This window comes from Gossypium hirsutum, chromosome A10, assembly GCF_007990345.1.
Source record: "Gossypium hirsutum isolate 1008001.06 chromosome A10, Gossypium_hirsutum_v2.1, whole genome shotgun sequence".
NCBI lineage: Eukaryota > Viridiplantae > Streptophyta > Magnoliopsida > Malvales > Malvaceae > Gossypium > Gossypium hirsutum.
The window spans coordinates 78,994,097-79,016,064 of record NC_053433.1 but is presented as its reverse complement, the minus strand read 5'-3'; the positions used below and the strand labels follow the sequence as shown (position 1 = coordinate 79,016,064).

The 21,968-nt window shown below is 33.1% G+C and overlaps 1 protein-coding gene across 1 annotated transcript; it reads right to left on the bottom strand.

Moving 5' to 3' along the window:
- Positions 1–20,985: 20,985 nt before the first annotated feature.
- On the bottom strand, positions 20,986–21,549 carry LOC121208619 (putative lipid-transfer protein DIR1). Its single transcript, XM_041079761.1, has one exon. It carries the CDS (start codon positions 21,465–21,467, stop codon positions 21,162–21,164), a length of 306 nt encoding a protein of 101 aa, XP_040935695.1. The 5' UTR covers positions 21,468–21,549; the 3' UTR covers positions 20,986–21,161.
- Positions 21,550–21,968: the final 419 nt, after the last annotated feature.

Genomic DNA, 21,968 nt, shown 5'->3' with positions numbered 1-21,968 from the left:
CTATCGATATCGACATTAAACCCGACACTAACTCAATGCCAAACTCAACCTCTCGGATTGGTGGTAAACCCAGTAACTCTTCAGGAAACACATCTGGATACTCACACACAACTGGCACTGATTCGATCTTCTTTTTAGTGACTTTTGTATCAAGCACATCAGAAAAATAAGTTTCGCAACCCTTTCTCACATATTTCTAAGCTAACATAGGTGAAATAACTTCTGGTAAACTATTCAAATCATCTGACTTAATCTGGATAATCTCATTATTCTAACATCTCAAATCAATTGTCTTTCGTTTACAATTTACTATAGCATCATGTAGCGTTAGTTAATCCATACCCAGAATTATATCAAATTCATCAAATGGTAACAACGTCAGATCAACCGAAAAACAAAAATCTCGAATCATCAATGGGTAGTTATTACACACTTTATCAACCAAAATACATTTGCCTAAGGGGTTCGATACTCTAATCACAAATTCAGTAGACTCTACAAGCAATGTCTTACTAGATACTAAATTCACACATATATATGAATGAGTTGATCATGGATCTATCAATGCAATCGTATTAGTATCATAGAGAGTGAAAGTACCAGTGATAACATCTGGAGATGAAGCTTCTTGGCGAGCGTGAATAGCATAGGCTCATGCAGGTGCTCTGGCTTCTGACCTTATAGTAGAATGTTTAGTCGCTCTCTGGCTACCACTCACATTTCCCTTGTTTCTGGGTGGTCTACTTCTAACTGCAGTGTTACTCAGCCTCATGTTTCGTACTGTATCTTGCTCAGCCAACTCAGGACAGTTACGAATGAAACGATCTAATGATCCATATTTAAAACAGGCTCGATCATTCAATCTACAATCACCGATATGTCATTTTCCATAATTTTTACACTCGAGTCAGTTTGTCTCACACTACCAACACTAGAAATAGACGTAGCTTGATCTTTAGAACTCACAGATTACTTCCCATGATCTCTGCTTGAATATCTCATTGATGCATTAGAACAATTGAACGAGTCTCAGAATTTCTTCGATGTAGATTGATAAGATTTACTAGTTCATCTTTTTCTCGAATCTCTTGCTTCAAAATCAGCTTTTCTCTTTTCTTTACTAAGATCCTCGGCTTTACAAGCCCTCTTAACCAAAATGAAAAATTCTTTCAATTCAAGAATCCCAACTAATAGTTTTATATCCTCGTTCAGTCCATCAATGAACCGTTTACACATGATCTCCTCAGTAGACACATATTCTCGAGCATACTTGCTTAAATATATGAATTCTCTTTCGTACTCAAAGACAGTCATCCGGCCTTGTTTCAATTCTAGAATCACTTTATGCTTCTGATCGAGAAATCATTGACTTATGTGTTTCTTTCGGAACTCGGATTGAAAGAACTCCTAGGTGACCCATTCTCTTGGAACCATAGATATCAATGTTTTCCACCAATGATATGCATTATCTCTCAGTAAGTACACAACACACTTGATACATTCATCAGGAGTGCAAAATAATTCATCGAATACTCATATTGTATTCTCAAGCCAGAACTCAGCTCTCTCAACATCATCATCAACAGTATCCCGGAACTCCTCAGCCTCGTGTTTCTGAATCTTATCCACTGGCGGCTTGTTCAACCATGTCAAATCTATGGCTTGAGGAATAACATGATTTTGTTGAGGAACAGGTGGGGGTGGAGGTTGTTAAGCAGTCAAATTCGTTCGAATGAACTCCGTGAACCACTCACTCATCAAATGGAAAAAGGCTTGTTTACTCTCTCCCTCATGCCTATTCGAAATAGGCCTAGAATCAGCCGACGCTGCCCATTGAGCGGGAGCGGAAGTATTACTTTCCACATCGTCAGCTAAAGCTCATTCGGGATCCATTTACTATATGAAAACACACTTTAAGCAGTCAAGAATCATCACACTATCGTAATTTATATATATGGCATGTATAGCTAGACTCTCACATGCTGCGTTAGTCTTAGAATCAACTAAACCATAGCTTTGATACCAATAAAATGTAGCACCCCTAACCCGTATCCGTCGCCAGAATAGGGTTAAGAGGAATTACTGAACAATACACATCATTCACATACATTACACATACATTTATGTGTTCATCATCAAACTCCATTCAACACATTCAGATTGTCCCTTATAAGGCTCTACAAGACCTTAAAACTTGCTTAAAAGAGGTTCGGGACTAAATCGATAACATTTAAAAAATTCAGGAAACTTATAAAATTTTCATACATAAAATAATCACATGCCCGTGTGAATGGCCATGTGCCTCGAATGGCCACAAGACATGCCCATGTCACTGGCCATGTGAAAACAGGGCAAACATACTGACTTGCACCACACGAATAAAGACACGCCCGTGTGCCACGACCGTGTGAAATTTTGAGGGTATACTGACTTGGGTCACACGGCTGGCCACACGCCCATGTGCCAGCCCGTGTGCCACATACGGCTAATAGACATGCCCGTGTGTCTAAGCCATGTAACTCTCTGACTTGTATAACTAAGTTACAGCAGGCACATAGTTGAATCAAATGCCCATGTGCTCAATCGTGTGGAGAGTAAATAGGCTTGGTTTAAGCCACATTTCTCACCCACCTCAAGCATACCTAAACCAAAACTTTACATACCATTTCAATTCACTTATAGGCAACCAAAACATGTCAATTCATATACAAATCATGCCATCTCATCTTCAACCATTTCACTACTCCAATGATAACCATAAACATACCACAACAATATGACATTATCAACAATTGCAACTATCTTACTTATGCATTATTCTCATCATTTTATCAACTAATTCATGCCATAAAATATACTAATTCATCATGTTAAAACTAAGCCATAACATGCCCTTTTCTCAACCATGATACATCATTTATAATTAGGTTAATCAATTATCCATATAGCCAACACATGAACCATATTAAACTTACCAAAACATAAGGCATTATATGCATCATATATCACTTATCAAACTTATGAATTAAGCCAACTTAAACGGCCAAAAACACACCAACATTTACATCATAAACAAACCAAATATCATGGCTATATCATACTCAAAATTTATGATCAACTCACTAGCCTATACATGCCATATACCATATTTACAAAGTGTCCAAAAGTACCAACAAGTAGTCGATAATGTGATGACAGTTCCTGATGATCCCCGATGTCCGAGCTAGCTTTGATAATCTATAAAAAAAGGGAAGAATACACGAAGTAAGCTTTAAAAGCTTAGTAAGCCATATACAAATAAATCTATCTCATGAATCAACATTATTTCCATCAAATAAGCAAATTATGAATAAGCACATATAGATATACAAACCTTTCTCAACGAATACTTATTCAAATTCACATGTAATTTCATCAAATACTTCTCTTTTTAATACTCGTATGAATCTCGTACGTACTTGTGTCACTTAATTCAATCTCATATTCTTTCTCGTCTTGCCTTAGCCCGTTGAACCTTTTGGAATCATTAAGGATACTCGAAAATCACATATAGCTCGTACAATTTCATATCCCAAATATGGTCTTACATGTTCTCACATATCGATGCCAATGTCCCAAACATGGTCTTACACGAAATCATAAAACGATGCTAATGTCCCAGACATGGTCTTACACGTAATCACAATACAATGCCAATGGTCTTACATGTAATCATAATACAATTCTAATGTCCCAAACATGGTCTTACATGTAAACATATCTTAGTAGTCCTAATGTCATGACATTCGTATCCTATACTATTCCTAGTGTTCGTACGGGACTTTCGGGTAACATAACTTTGTCGATACTTGCTTGTATTTGCTCATTCAACATTCATAGCAATTCAATGACAAATGAACATTTATAAATCCATTTAAGGACATTTATTTGCATATGAACTTACCTCGTAGTCGAAATAAAGGAACTGGATCGACTATTCGATAAACTTTGATTTTTCTCGATCAAAATCCGATTTCTTTCGTTCTTGATCTATATACATTAAAATTTACTCATTTATTCATCAAATCATTCAATCCACAAACACATATTTAGGCATTTTTACGCTTTTGCCCCTAAAGTTCTACATTTTTACAATTTAGTCTCTATTTCACAAATACACAAAATTCACACAATTCAACAAGACCCATGCTTGGCCGAATTACCATAGTGCCCCTAGCAGCCAATATTTTTCACTTATTTTAGATTTCAACCCTTCAATTTTCACTTTTCACAAATTAATCCCTAATAGGCATTTTTACTCAAAATCACTTAACAAAACTTGTATAACTATCAACAAATATTCATTTTTCATCATCAAACATTCAAAAGCTCAAGCATTCATCAATGGTATTTCATGAAGTCATCAAATATTTCAAATATTAGAGCATGGGCTAGCTAGAACCCAAAGCAACGATCACAAAAACATAAAAATCATTAAAAACCGAGCTCAAAACATTCCTTAATCAAGCTATATGCTAGCCGAACCCTAAAACAACATTTTCTTCTTCTTTTTCTCTAGATATTCGGTTATGGATGATGATAATGGAGCTAATTTTTGTTTTATTTTATTAATATTAACATTAATAACCATTTTACAATTTTAACCTTAGTTAAAACCATTTAAAAGCATTCATTTATTGGCCATTTATGTCAGTTTCCACTATCAGTGGTTTAATAAAATCATAAGGACCTTATATTTAATAAACCATAGCAATTAAACACTTTAAACTAGTAGAATGCAACTTTTTCATTTTACGCGATTTAGTCTTTTTTTTCTTTAATTGAGCTATTAAATGATAAAATTAGCTCACGAAATTTTCACAGATATGTATTCTCAAGCTGTAAACACATAAAATAATATTAAAATAATTTTTTGACCTTGGATTTGTGGTTCCAAAACTACTATTCCGATTTAAGCTAAAATCAGGCTATTACAAATTGTGTGAAATAGCTTCGACCAGTTTCTAACCCATACAAGCTTATGAATTACTATAAAACATGGAAAATAACACAGAGTAAGCATTTAAGCTTAGTAAGTTTGTATAACACAGAATTTAACTGACCGTATATCCATAAAATAGGTAAGTAAACAAAACATATCTCAACCAATTTGACCAAAAGCCTAAACACATGATCACCAACACATTGGCCATGAAAATAACATATAAAATCTAACACATATGGTTAAATTCATCAAATAATCATATTTCATGTATTTCATGTAAATACCAGTAATAGTTCATATCGAACTCATATAATATTGTAACAGAACTGTACCCGTTGAACCATTTAAATTATTGTTGGATACATGGGTAGTACACACGAGGTGTACTAAACTATAATCCGTCAATTCATATTGATGTATGCTCATACGAGCTATGAATTAGTATGCTCTCACAAGCTGTGAATCGGGAAGCTCATACAAGTTTTGGTGTGTTCGCAACACATGCATGACCCAAACCAAATCGATAACCCTAATGACATGTCATTTGTATCCTACGAATTTCTAAGGTTCAAACGGGACTCGGTAATAGTCAGATATGAGATTAATATTTATACATGAAAATTATAGAAATCGCATACATATGATTTAATTAAAACATACAAATACTCAATTTAATTACACGAACTTACCTCGACAAGTGTACGTAAACACGAAGGCGACTAATTTGATATTTTCTCTTTACCTCAATCTAACTCTGTATGAGGTCTGACAGGATCTATAAGAATAAATTTAACTCATTTCAATATAATTCTCCTTACACCAATTTAATCCAACATGGAATTTTGGCAAAATTACCATTTTGCCCTACATTTTTAATTCCTTTGTAATTTAGTCCCTAGGCTTGAAAAATGAAATTCGTACAATTTAATCCTTACTCAAGTCTAGCCGATTTTATACATATTAATAGCAGCCCATATATTTCAAAAAATTCATAAATTTTACCATAAATTTATCGTCTTTTTCAATTTAATCCCTAATTGATAATTCCATCAAAATTCTCTTTACAAAAGTTGTTTATCTAACAACAACTACCAAATCTTAAAACTTTCTTCCACGATGAAACTTTCAAAAATACCTTATCCCCAACTTGAAACTCAATATCTCGACGTTTCAGATCTGCATAAGATTTTTGCCTATTAGATGCTGCTTTCAGACAATCACAAATTAGTTTAACCTTTCCCTGGCCTAACAACTCAACTCTCATCTAACTTTGTCCAAAACAAAGGAGTTCTACACTTCTTGCCATACAATGCTTCAAAAGCCTCATACGAATACTTGCTTGGTAACTATTGTTGTAAGCAAACCCTACTAAGGGTAGATATCACTCCCAACTACCTCTAAACTTGATCACATAGCTTCGCAACATATCTTCTAGAACTTGAATCACACTTTCAAACTAGCCATCAATTTGGGGATGATAAGTCGTACTGAAAGTAAGCTTCGATCCCAAAGCTTCCTATAGACTTTTCCAAAATCATGAAGTAAACCTTGGATCCCTATCCAAAATAATCAAAACTAGAGTCCCATGAAGAAGAACAATTTCAGGAACATACAGCTTTTCCAACTTCTGCAATGAATAATTGGTTCGCACAGCTACAAAATACGCACTCTTCGAAAATCAATCAACTATAACCTATACCGAATCTTTCCTTGAAAAGGTCCATGGCAAACAGGAAACAAAATCCATAGTAATCCTTTCTTGCTTCCATTCAAGAATCGCAATAGGTTACAATAAACCTGAAGGAAATTGATATTCATCCTTCACCTTTTGACAAACCAAACATCGAGTCACAAAATCCATAACATCATGTTTTAAACCAAACCACCAATAAACTTCCTTAAGACTATGATACATCTTCCCACTCCCAAGATGCATAGCGTAAGGGTTACTATACACCTTGGTAAGCATCGCTTGTCTTAAACCCATATCTTGTGGCACACACAGTCTTCCTCGAAAATTCAAGATACCATCACCATCAACATCAAAATCTCCCTTAATACCTTGCTCAACTTGTCAAATCCTTTTTAAAAATTCTCCATCTAGTGGTTGTCTCTTCTTGATTTGTTGTGACAAAATTGGCCTTACTTGAAGTTCAACACATAAACCATCATTACTGGCTAAACTCAAGCACGCAAACATAGCTCTCAATTCCATCATCGACTTCTTACATAAAGCACCAGCAACTACATTCGCCTTGCTAGGGTGATACTCTATTACACAATCATAATCCTTTAACAGCTCAATCCAACATCTTTGCCTCAAATTCAACTCCTTTTGAGTGAGAAGGTACTTAAGGCTCTTATGATCAATGTAGATCACACACTTTTCTCCATAAAGATAATGTTGCCAAATCTTAAGTACAAACACCACAACAACTAACTCCAAATCATGAGTAGGATAATTCCATTTGTGCGTCTTTAACTACCTTGAAGCATAAGCCACAACTTTACCCTCTTGCATCAAGACACAACCAAGTCCCAAATACGAAACATCACTATAAACTACAAAATCTTTCCAAGGTTCTGGTTGAACCAACACTGGTGCTTTAGTCAAAACTGCTTTAAGTCTACCAAAACTCTTCGCCCTTCCATCAGTCCATTCAAACACTACTCTCTTTAAATGTAGTTTAGTTAAAAGTGTGGCAATAAGAGAAAACCATTCTATGAACCTACGGTAGTAACCAGCTAAACCCAAGAAACTCCTAACTTCAGTAACACTCATAGGTGGCTTCCATTCGAAAATTGCCTCTATCTTCTTAGGATCCACTCGTATCCCTTCTGCTGATACTACATGACCTAAGAATGCAACTTCCCTAAGCTAAAATTCACACTTAGCTTCGTATAAAACTGTTTATCTTGAAGAATCTATAAAACAACCCTTAAGAGCTCGTCGTGATCTTCCTCAGAACTAGAATATACTAAGATGTCATCTATGAAAAAAACCATGAATTGATCCAAATATGAATGAAAGATAAGGCTTATCAAATCCATGAACGCAGTAGGAGCATTAGTCAACCCAAACGGCATCACCAAAAACTCATAATGCCCATATCGAGTCCTAAAAGTAGTTTTCAACACATCTGACTCCTTCACCTTTAATTGATAATACCCAGATCTAATATTAATCTTTGAAAATACCATTCCACCTCTAAACTGATCAAAAAAATCATCAGTTCAAGGCAAAGGATACTTATTCTTAACAATTAACTTGCTCAACTGCCTAAAATCAATACACATCTACATCGAACTATCCTTCTTCTCACAAACAAAACCGGTGCACCCCATGAAGATATACTCGATTGAATAAACCCTTTATCCAACAACTCTTGTAACTGAATCTTTAACTCATTGAGCTCTTTTGGTGCCATGGGATAGGACGCAATGGACACCAATGCAGTATCAAGATAAAGCTCAATTCCAAACTCCACTTCCCAATCTGATGGCAAATCCGGTAACTCTTAGGGAAATATATCAAAAAAATCCCTAACAGTGCAAATATCCTAAACTTTTAACTCCTTACTGATAGAATTCATCACATAAGCCAAATAAGCCTCACAACCTTTACACACCAACTTCTCAGCCTTCATAGCCGAAACCACATTAGACATGAAACCTGGTCTTTCACCCACTACAACTATTTCCAAACCTTCACTATTTCTTAAGGTAATTCGCTTAGTCTTAAAATCTACTCTAGCTTTATGTTCAGTTAACCAATCCATTCCAAGTATCACATCAAATCCATAAAACAACAATTCCATGAGATCAACAGAGAAAACATGTCCTTGAATCATAAGAGGACACCTACGGTAAATTTTATTTACCACTACACTATCACCAAATGAACTAATAACAGTTATACCCAAACTAGTAGTCTCAACAAGAATACCTAACTTACATGCCAATTCACCGAAGATATAAGAATTCGTTGATCTAGAATCAACTATACCTGCAATTACATCAACTAGATCTTGATCCTCCAGCTCTCTAACAGCATAAACTCAAGTTGGGCCTCCAGATTCAACTTGTGTAGCAACAGTATGAGCAAAAATCTGTTGCCCACTCGATCTCCCATTACTTCTACTGAGACCACGGCCTCTAGCAGACGCAGTAACAGGTGTTGAACTTTGAGTCTGCAAAACCTCAACTCAAAATGGACAATCCTTTAGAAAATGTTCCTTTGAACCACATTTAAAACATCTACTAGTCAATTTACGACACTTTCCAAAGTGCCTATGCTCACAGTGCGCACAAAGCGGCCATCCAAAACTACCCATTGAACCACTAGCACTAACCACGATACCATTCTGTTGCCTAAATTGACTCAGTCGAGTCCCACGTCTCGCACCTCTACCAGAGATATCGCTATCACGCCCTCTCTTAGATGGTCGACCCGATACACCATCAGAAGCTCTCTTGCCAGAATCAGTAGCCACAGAACAGGGTAATTTGGCTAAGGTCTCCTCCACAGCCTTAACCCTCTCAACCAACTCATCGAACACCTCTATAGGTTTAGCTACCAAATAAACCCAAATATTGCAGTTTAACCTAAAACGAAACCTCTTACAATAGCCCCTTTCGAAAAGAACCATATCAATAGCGTACTGACTAAGTCACACGAATTTATCCTCATAATCAGCCACTAATAATTCACCCTAAACTAACTCTAAAATCTCACACTTACGAGCCTCCATATACTGTTCGCCCATATACTTCCTCTTAAAAGCCTCAAGAAAGTAGTTCCAACTTAATCTATCAGTAACAGTACCTCTCCTAATTGTACTCCACCAACGATGAGCCTCACCGTCGAGTAAGGACACAACATAACCCAACTTTTCCTCATCAGAATAGGTCATCTATTCAAGGATCCTTTCAACTCCCTCCCACCAGTACTCAGCTATGGTTAGATCAGTTCCTTTCACTATAGAAAACTTTTTACCAGCCAAAGCCCAAAGAAATTCAAGCGGCAAACCTCAATTAACCGGTGTCGAATTGGCATGTGCATGTGTAAAGTTAACACTAAAAATATGCTAAAATGCTCCTATCATGGCTTCCATTAGAGGACCTACACCCTCATCAGGTATGTTCGCTCTATGCGATGGCACAAGAGGTGCAGAGGATGTATTATCCTCTTGAGCACTAGCTCTCACGTTAACACATCTAGGAGGCATATCTAATTAATCTAGTAAACAAATAAACAAATAAACGGTGTGAGTGGCAGGAATGATCCAAGTCCTATTCCTGCAAGCAAACTTTAGGGTTAAAGGCAATGTGTTCCCATTCCTACCCCATATACATCACGACCAAAAATATCTTATGTAATTCAATTAGGGTTACATCATCAATATCAAGAACAACAAAAGGGATTTAGACTCGTTAGTTTTGAAACTCCAAACACACAACAATCTCCTAGGTCCGAAAGTTAATCAACCTAAGCTCTGATGCCACCAAATATAACACCCTATACCCGGCTTGGTTGCCAGGCCCAAATACAGGATGCCACACCATTGTCTCATCTCATTTACATTAAATAGAAAGCTTAGATTCAATAAGTCGAACGTCTATTGTTAAGTCGATCTAGTTTTACTATGTTCAAATGATTAATTATCATTATTACATGCAAATATTTCATTAATCGATCACACAAACAGCCAGAGTCGTGCATAATGGTCATGTAGCAAAATTTCACAAAGATGCCCGTACATATCGATACTGGTAATCAGGTACTGATATTTCCCTATAGTGGTATTGATACCACTAGAAAAGAAATGATACTAATTGAGCATTATGTTTCTTAAATCAAAAACCCATCTGTCAAAAATTATCGATACTTCCGAACCAAGTATCGGATTTCTTCCCCGAGAATAGATACCATAGAAAGGGTATCGATACCAAATCTTTATTCTGTTTCCTGTATGTTTAGTTCACAGAGGAATCAATTTTTAAGGCCCAATATCAATACCTCTACTACTGGAGCTGAATTTACAGTGTAAGAATGCAATTAACTCATCTCAAATAGTTCCTAAACAACATGTATCAAGTACTAATTAAATAATCATTCATACGGCTTAATCAATAGCATAAAACACCAAAACCAATTTCGAACAACTAACATCATGCTAACATTAATGACTAAGTATTCTAACATTTTAATAACATGAAGTTCACATAAACAAGCTCAAATATCCAAAAATCAACAACTCAAATAGATTCTACCACATTACCTGTCTCCCCAAAACAAATAAGAATAATAAAACACCTATGAGAAACACCAGACTTCCTTAGACCACTCTTTTGGAAACCACACCTCCCATACCATGGCGTCACTAATTTGCAAATGTTGAAATGAGGAAATGAGCTTTTGCAAGCTCATTGAATGGAAGAATGACCACAACATAAACACATCCTCATGTAACACAACCAGACATTTATTCACAAGTAGTACATTCTTAAGTCTAACACCACATAGTACTAAATCATGTATTGGTTAAAAGTTATTCTCATAGCACATATACTTTATCATTCAAGCATAGAACATATTCCACACAATTATATAACATAAGATAAGATGCCACTTGGATTATGAAATATATAGTCAGCTCTACCATCACACATCGGATACACGGATCTCCTTACACCATATAGACTCATAGAGTCAAACATGTCCCAAAAGTGAAGCATGTAGCTAACACTCTCCTTATTTCCCCTCACATGTCCCATTGAATGGAGCTTTAGCTCACATTTCCTTATCCTCCAAACATGTCCCAAGGCCTCAACGCCCAAAACCTCTATACATATGAGTAAGCACTCACAATCCTATGGCATGCCAACTATATCCAATGGTTCCAAGATCACAAGGCCAAAATATCCGAAAAACAGCACATATTGCTTACCGATTATCCGTGCACTATCACTACATTTTAGCATCTTTTTCAAAACACTAGCATATTCGTATAACATATATATTGTACATTTATTACATATATATAATTACACTTTACACAATAAGCACCATATCCACATATCACATATCATGGATATTATACAACCACATAATCACAAGACAAGTATAGTTCAAGAAAACTTACACTTTTAATTTATAGGAGGGGTTTAGGCTATGTCTAAATTCTCAATTATCACACATCTCGTGTTTATGTGTAGCAATTCCATACACTCACCACTTTATGCTTTTGTTGAAAATCAAAAGCTCAACTAACGTTCTCTAGCTCGTAGCAATCTCTAACGAATATGAAGCTTAACACATATAATCACACAATAACCACATTCAGATATCAACCAAATATTCACTCAAACTGACTAAAACACAAGCTTTAAGCTAAGTCCCCATGTAACTTAAACTATTATCATAACAAACTTTATAAACTGATATCTCAATCCATACTAAACCTTTTTGCTTAAAATCAATTCCATTCATCTAATTATTCATCTATGCCTAATTTGCAACCTTCAAACTAAACAAATCTATTCAATTCATGGTATCGACATTTTTCGACATCTTTTAGGCAATTTTAGTAAATTTCATTAAAACATGAGAAATCATTAATGAAACTTTAGGATAAGTTTGAAAACCTGCTAATCATGCTAGAACAAGTTGAAAAGCACTTTGAAACCAAGTTTTTATGCAAAATACCGAAATCCACCATTAATGGCTCGATTTTTGGCTTTTATTAAAATATGCGATTTGAGGGCTAATAATTTAGTTCTAAAGTCTAAGTAACATTAAAACTCAATGGTGACATGAATGATTACCTTTGATGGAAGAATGAATGAGTTTTGAAAAAAATTGAAAACCCCACTTTTGAAGATGATGATAAAATCTATGGAGTTTTTGGGTGTTTTTCTTGAAGGTTTATGATGGCAAATGACTTAAGAATGATAGAAAATCAATGTATTGTGATTTGGGACTCAAAAATCAATGGAGACAGCAAGGGAAATAGCAAGGGGCGGCACAAACTTGAAGCAAAAAGAAACAGATGTGAAAAACTTGTTGAAGGGGATGAAATATGTTCAATTTTAAAAATTGTGAAACTGCAACATAAATGCCTACTATTTTAACTTTATTACAAATCAGTCCTTTTCTAAATTAAGACTTTCTAAAATACTTTTTCAAAAATTGATTTGACAGTTAAGATGCCCTAGTCAAAAACACTATCGAGTACTAATCTTATGAAATTCTGAGCTCATATAGGCTAAAATTCCCAAAACACCCTTAAAACTCCTAGGCCCTATTTTGGGGTGTTACATTTAATCTCTCCACCCCAATTTTGCCATAATTTTCACCTCATGAAATACAATAAAGAAACCTATATCACCAACTTCATTCTCAATAGTTCTATTTCGTTAAACAAAATCCACAACTTCAAGGTCAAATGTAATGATTAGTGTATAAAGAAACAATGATATCCCCTTTCTTAATAAATTCATGAACTTCTCTACATAAATAAATTCATTAAAGTTGGGCTCAATTGCAGAACATTCATTACATCATTTTTTTTCGCTTTTTGATCAAACAACAATTAAAGTCTCTAATAGCTCAACATATATTTTTTCTACTCATCAATCTCACAAAAAGCATACACATTGGTTATTACCATTATTCTTGATTAGGGCTTTTAAGTTATAATATCTCATCTGATAGTTTTTTGCTTACCAATTTCTCACAGTGAATAAAACATAGGCCATCAAAATTTTAGAAATTTCCTACACTCACATTCTTTTAATAACAAATGATCATGCTTAATAATATTCTCTACCATATGTTATTGAAAAAAAAACAATCACTCTCGACCAAAGTGCATCTTTAGTCTCTTCAAGAGTTTTCCCTCTCTTTTTTTAAATTATAGACCACTATGATCTTCAATTTTCTTTTGAGTTTGACCATTACTATTTATTTTGTTAATTCCAAAGCTTATTTTATCTATTTTTATTCTCCAAAAATTTGATCAGAACCACATTATTTACATTGGCTCAAGGAATATGTGCCCACATTAATTGAAGAAGCCCATGAATTATTATAGTCCAATGTTAGTTTACTAAGCTTCCATAATCTCCATTGGTCATTTTATGTTTCTCTAACTTAATTTTACTATTTACATATTCAATTTTCAACGAGAGCATCTCATGGTTTTACAATCCAACATCAAAAGATTAGCTTTGGAAAAAAATTATGTATATACCTTACACTCTAAACCCTAGTTTTAAGAATAAGTTTATTAATGATTAACTTGTTATCACAATTTGCCGATAATTAGATGAGTTTGCCTATCCTCCATCCTCTATGATTTTTACAAAAATCTTTGTGGTTTGAATATCAAGGAACTCATTTACGTATTTCACACTTTTATTAATCAGTGATTTGCACATCTCTCTTTCGTTTGCTCTTTTGTTTTTCTCAAATATCTGATAGTCACTTTCGACCAAAATGCGTCCTCGATCTCTTCAAGAGTTTTTGCTTTCTTTGTTTTTTTTACTTATAGACCCTTATCCTTTTCAATTCTTTTTTGAGTTTCACCATTACTATTTATTCCATTAATTCTAATGCTATTATATTTAATTTCAGTCTCCTAAAATTTGGTCATAACCACATTATCGTCTCAAGGAATTTTTGCCCATATTAATTGAAGAAGCCCATGAACTATTATAGTCCAATATTGGTGTACTAAGCTTCATTCATCTCCATTGATCATTTCACTTATTATTGTTTCCTGATAACTACTTCCACATAGATACTCAACATCTAACTTTTACCAATACATACCTCATCATGCTTGATATTATGCTCTCTTTTTTCCATTGTTATGTTCAACATAAAATTTCTTAAAGCCAGATATAAATATGTTACATCTTATTTTTTATTATTTCCACCACATACACAAACATGTTCCTTTCTTTCCCAAGTTTTTTTTTCTTTGGTTAACAAAGCCACTTGATTCAACATCGTATTGCATTGGAGATATGGATTGTTAGAATAATTTTCTGGACAAAAATACTTAATTGATGCCAATACTTTTCTATATTTGAAAATTAAGAACTAAATGCAATCACAATTGAGTATTGAAACCTCCTAAATGTCACTTAATCAATTAATTAAAATCTTCATAGTCATTTTATTGTAATCATAATTTTCTATGAGTGATTCTTCCACTGATAACATCCCTTTTCCTAGATCAACAATGTTTCATATAGTCAAAATGTTTTGATGGTTCCTTCTCTTCAAATCGCTTGATATGCAATCTAATCCCTTCTTAAGAAACATTTCTTTAATTCCTTTCCACTTGAAACTCAAGAAAAGGTTGTTTTTATGATATTCTCCTTAAAATGATATCTTCTAATTTCTTCTCTGTAAACTAATTTCTCAAGCTATTATTTTGGTATTTAATTTTTTTAGGCACAACCAAAGAAAAAAAATATTTTGTTCTTCTTTTTTGTTTTCTTTGTGTAGTTTGGTTTTTTTGGTTCTATATTATTTCAACAGCTTGAATATTTATAGTGCATATGTCACACCCCAAAATATAGGGGGTTAGTTATAATAATTAAGAAATAAGCTTTAAGCTTGATAGTTAAGTAGCTTTTATATTCCTTAGAAATCCTAGGTTCTATTCCCACCTCTCTCATTTATTTGATTTTTATTTTCAAGAAACTAGGATGAAAAATCACTTTAAAACAAATATTATTTGGAGTAATTTTTTTTTTTTAGAGTGGGTAGTAATCCAATGGCTAAAAATCTACTCATTTCCCTTGCTTACATGTGTTTGAGCCATGCCATTCTCCTTCATTTCATTTTAACTTTTGGCTAAAATTGGGTAATTTATCATGCAACCCCTCAAAGTTTGAAAACCCTAGCTATTCAGTCCTTTTTTCCCTAATTACAGTAGGATTATGATTCATTTCCCATTCCAATTAGAATTTTTCATCCTCTTCTTTGCATCAAATTTTCTCTCCATTGTTGAAATTGTTCTTGCTTTCGATATCAAATCAATCTCTAATAAATTGATTCTCTACCGATTGTTGAAATTCTACGTTGAGTAGCCTCTGTAATTCCATCAAGTACGGAAAGTGCATCTCGATCTAAATTTTAGGACCCCAAATTTCGTAAAATTTCTATCTGATATTGATCTTTCAAATCAAATAGTCAATCTTTCATGGTTCTTGACGAATCTTTAAAGGACTCAATTTAGGTACCTCAGACCAGATTTGAGCACGAAAAACATCGCTCGAAATCCTAGTGATAGGTGTGTGTTCTTTTATAAGCAAATCAAGGCAAACTATGCCTTGAAATAGGGCCACATGGCCAACCACATGGGCATGTGGGCCATAGTGTGGACTACACTACCCACCACACAATCATGTGCCCTGGAAACCGTAATGTAGTTTGTGAACCACACGACTTGAACCCTTCCACATGAATCATTGAATCTTGTTAAACCTTAGAAAAAAAACATTAACTCTTGTATAATTGTCATTTGAAGGACTCGATTTAGGTACCCTAAACTAAATTTGAGCGTGAAGAATGTCGTTCGAAATCCCGGTGACAAGTGTGTATTCTTTTACAAGTGAATCGGGATAAACTATGCCTCGGAATAAGGCCACATGGCCAACCACATGGGTATGTGGGCCACACATGTGGACCACACTACCCACCACACAACCATGTGCCCTGGAAGCCCTAGTGTGGTTCGTGAACCACACAGCCTAGACCCTTCCACACGGCTTGTCACACGGTCGTGCCTCCCTTATAGGTTGATTTTGCAAATTCCACACAACCACAGTCTATCACATGGTCAGGCCACATGGCCATGTGCCCCATGTTTTACAGTTTTACCCAAAAATTTGTATTATATTCACTTTAGTCCATGCTTGATCTCTGAATTGTTACTAGAAGTTTTTATGCAATTAATTAATCTTTGCATTAGTATTTATATAGAAATCCATGATTTATATGCCTCAATTGCTACTGTTATAATATGTTTATTGATATTAATTAACATAATCATTACGGTGCTATGAATAATTATATGATATTAATAATGCCTACTATTTAGTGTTCTTGATAAATTGTGAGTGTTAACATTGTTACCACCCCATTGAATACATGATGAACATGTTTATTGCTAGTGTTGAATGGAATAAGTGTTAAGCACACCTACAGATTTTTGCATTATTATGTTATAAAATATGCCATATTGCATTGCATGAAACGTGATGATTTGTACCGAGGAAGAGTGATAGTTTAATAATCTACAAACCAGTGGTGGCTTGTCCACAAACCAAGTGACAGTTTATTTAATCTACAAACATGTTGTGCACTCACAACAAGTGGAAGTAACGGAAAATTATGGTTCGATCTCGAACTAAGTGGTAGCTTAACTGCAAATATTTTTATCTAAAATACTGGTGGTTAATCCATAATTTTTACAAACCCAGTTTTAGTTTTTATTTGCAATTACGTTGTGTATCCACAATCAATGGTAGTTTATCTGCAAATCAACGATGGTTCATCCACGACGCGGGGTGATATGGTAAATGATTATGGGGAACTCATAAGTAAAATGTGTAGTGAAGTTGGTTAGGACCTTTCTAATAAATTGAACTTGCATTGCCATACATTAGCATATGCATTTGAAACTGTGTTTTCTGAAATAGAGTAGTGAAGTGATTATATGATAAATTGTTAATCTAAAGTGTTTTATGATTGTGATTATTATCAGAATTGCTAACCTATGTACTTTGCGTGTAGGTTTTGTTTCGGTTTTCTTGTGAACAGGCTCACACTGAGTTCATAGCCCACTATCCTTTATTTTACATCTTTACAGATAACCTACCAGGTTAGGAAGCAGAATCGACAAATCGAATGACTCAGCTCGTAGTTTTATCAATATTTTTATTTTTACCCATTATTATTTATAATTCCTATTATTTGAGAATTGTAACGTCTTATTTAAACTGTGGCACGAGTCTTAGTTTCAGGTTTATTTAAGGCACACATGGTATTTTCTTTTAGGCTATTAATACATGAGTTTTTATTTTATTTCCTATTGCATGAAACATGATTTACATTAAAACTAGAATAGTATCACTTTTCCTCTGCACTGTCAAAAAATGAATTTTTTTTAAGCGAGTAGATTATAAATAAATTATGAGCAATAAACAATTTGGTTATTAACTAATTTCTTCTAAAATAAACAAATGTTTTAATATGACTGTTTTATAGAACTCCAATTATATTAGGCCATTTTGGTGGTTGATGTAATCTCTCAAATTTAGGCCTAACGTCTAGGCTAGATTGAAGAGGTTACGGCACGATTTAGATATCTAACAAGTATACATGGCTTGTGTATTAAATAAAAAAGATAAATACAACAATTCAATTTTAGTTTGTTGACATTTTCTGAAAAAAAATATAATTTTGATTCGGAAGCTTTAACTACAAATAATGAAATTAAATTATGAGTATATAAAAAAGTGAAATATGTATAACAATTATCATATTTGCAGTCATTTGTGTAACTAATATAAAATTGAGCAAGTAAATATAAATATGCAATCAAGCATTGAATCACAGAATTAAAATTTCAAGAAGCATGTTACATGTACAACCAATCAAAAAACAATATAGAGAGAGTTAGATAAGTCCCTTTACGATTTGGTAAATTGCTTTTTTTTCTTTAAACTTAAGTACAAATATAAGAAGAGTTAAGTAATTTTAGGATAGAAAGTCGTTAGTTTTATCTTCATTAAGGTTGACTAAAAATAATAATAAAAAAATTAAGAGAAGAAAATTTTTTATGTCCCACTAATTTCTTCAAGATATAATGATAAATTTAGTTCTCAACCGTTACACCTTTTATTAATTTAATTTTTAACTCTCTTTTTTTAATTAAATTTGACAATTAATATTTTAAAAAGTATTAAATCACTTTTTTAACAAAAATACTTATTAAAATATTAATTTTTATTAATATTGATGTGGCACTTGTGTGATAGTTTATGTATACATCAAGCTGACACGACATTATTTACTTGTCTTGTATGTCACGTTAACAATAATTTATTATTATAAAAATATTTAAAAAATAAAATAAATTAAATTAAAAAATTAACATAAATTATATGTAAATCTAATATATTTAAAAATTTAACATTTTAATCAAAATATCATTTAAAAAAATCTATTTAACTCTTTTCAATTAAAATAAAATAAATCTCGAATGGATAGTCAAAGTGAATGATGATTTTTTTTAATAATCAATGATGATTTTCTAAAATGTTTAACTACTTTTTACTTTTATATTCTTTTTGAACTTTTATTTTTTTTAGAATATATATTTTTAATTTTAATATTCACGAATGCCACACATAGTATTTTAATTGGGTAACAGTGTCACATATAAACCTTTTTATTAACATCTTCGCATTTAACCGGTTAATGAAATATAATTTTAATTATTAATTTAGATAAAATAAATAAATATAAAAACAACTAAAACAGTATAATTTAAAGACAAAATGCATTAAGTCTTAAATTAAAATTAAAGGCTTCGCATTTCAGATCTTCTCAATTGCTTTTTTATTATTGAATAACTTGTTTTTTCTTATCCATATTTACTTTACACTATGTTGAGACACTTTTCATTTTTACATGCTAGTTACTGTGCTTGCAAATTTAATTAGAAATTTGACAGATGTATTTTAGATAAAATAAAAAATATTAAAAATATTAAATAAAATAATTTCATATTAATAAGAATTATAATGAATAATTAAAAAAATCTTGTGCCTAGTTAAAAGAAAAAATCTAATTAAATTATATGTACGTTAATTTCAAAGGAAAATTACAATTAAAAATATTAAATTGAAGAATAAAATGTTGAAGAAGTGAAATTTACATTAATAAGAATTTTAAGGGTAAACTATTAAAATAGTCACTTTTGTTTATCTTAGATCATATTTTAGTCACTTATGTTTGAAATGTTACATTTTAGTCACTTACGTTATCGCATTGTAGCATTTTTTTCACTAAGCCGTTAATTGTCGTTAACAGTGTAACGGTAAGTTGACATGGCACGTTAAATCATCATTTCAAACAAAAATTTAAGTTAATTTATACAACCGTTCCCTATATTTTTTCGTTTTAAGCAATTTAATTTTTTTCTTTTATGTTTTTTTAACTTTCTTTTTTTTTCTTTATTTTCCATTCTCTTCTACTTCTCCCTTTGTTTTCCTCTCTTCTCCATTTTTTTTAACATAGTTTTTCTATGTTTCCATCTATAAAAACTAGTCCCTATACCTTTTTTTTTTGAACAATTTAATTTTTTTGAGTGGGGCAAGCTTGTGGACTAGTTTTAACAAATGGAAAACATAGAAAAACTACATTAAAAGAAATTAAGAAGGGAGGAAAACAGAGGGAGGACCAGAAGAGAATGGAAAATAAAAAGAAAATGAAAGTTAAAAGAACATAAAATAACAAAATTAAATTGCTCAAAATGAAAAAATATAGGGATCAATTGTAAAATTTAACCTAAAATTTTCTTTTGAAATGATGATTTAACGTGTCATGTTAGTTTACCGTTACACCGTTATCGGCAATTAACGGCTCAATATCTCAAATGTTACAACATGATAACATAAGTGACTAAAACGTAACATTTCATACATAAATGACTAAAATATAACTTGAAACAAAAAAAAGTGACTATTTTAATAGATTACTCGAATTTTAATAAAATAATACAATCATCAATATTTTAATTTAATGAAAACAGAATTAATTAAGGTTTGTATATTTAAAAATTATTAATAACATAGTAACGATTTGAATATTTGATTGTAAAAATATTAAGAGTAAATATGTGGTTGATTATTTACAATTTTAGAGTTGTTACTTTTATATATAATAGAAATGATATATGATTATGGATGGGAAATCACACAATACGTACATGATATTAGACATGATTACAAGATACCAAACACTACACATAAAAAGAAAACAGAAGAATAAAAATAAAAAACCCGAAGCTCAGTACAATAATGTGAAGTAGAGGCTTATAATAAGCATGATTTTCCCTCACATTTGAGATCAAATATGGAGAGCCAGGAACTAACAATTTGCAGGATGAGGAAGCTTGCACAAGCTAGGCAATTTCATGGCAAGGTTTGGGTCAATACCAAGGGAAGGCAACAGCTTGGAGTTCTTATATGAGCAAAGGCAACGCATGTCAGCGTGGGAGAGGGCGGAGCAGCAAGTTGACGTGGGCGGCGGAGGGTTGGGAGGGGTCACTGCTGGTTTGCATGCCATCAAACCTGAAGCTGGCATGTTGCAAATGCTTTGAGCATCAGTTGTAGCGATCGCCATAACCATTACCATTGCCAATATAAGTGCCTGCAGACCCTTCATTTTCTCCATTACTTTTTTAATGATGTGGATCGAGAGCTACGCCTATGGGGATCTGCGGTGTGGCGGAGCTAAGCTACCCAAAGATTGTTATTTATAGAGGAATGAATGGAGAAAAGTTTGGTGCAGAGTAGTCCGTGAACCCCTAATATGCTTTGGGTCCTGTCGGGTTTTGAGATTATTGTTCAACCAAACTGTAGTCTCACGGGATGTGAACTCGTGGCAAATCAAAGAAGCTTTTCTTTTGGATGTTCTAATCCAATTCCATTATCAACGTATCTCATCACTTGAAACATCCTACTTGTGACCACAGATCCATTTTCGACCTTTATTGTAAATGCAAATAATATTCAAATCACCTAAATTGTTGAGATAGTTATGAAAACAGTGCCACTAGTAGTTACAACTATATTTATTATTGTGTAATCTTCATAGCTTGTCTTATTTAAAATCTTTTGAGACAAAACAGTTAGGTCATAAATCTTGCCAATACTTTGGACATGTATTGACCCA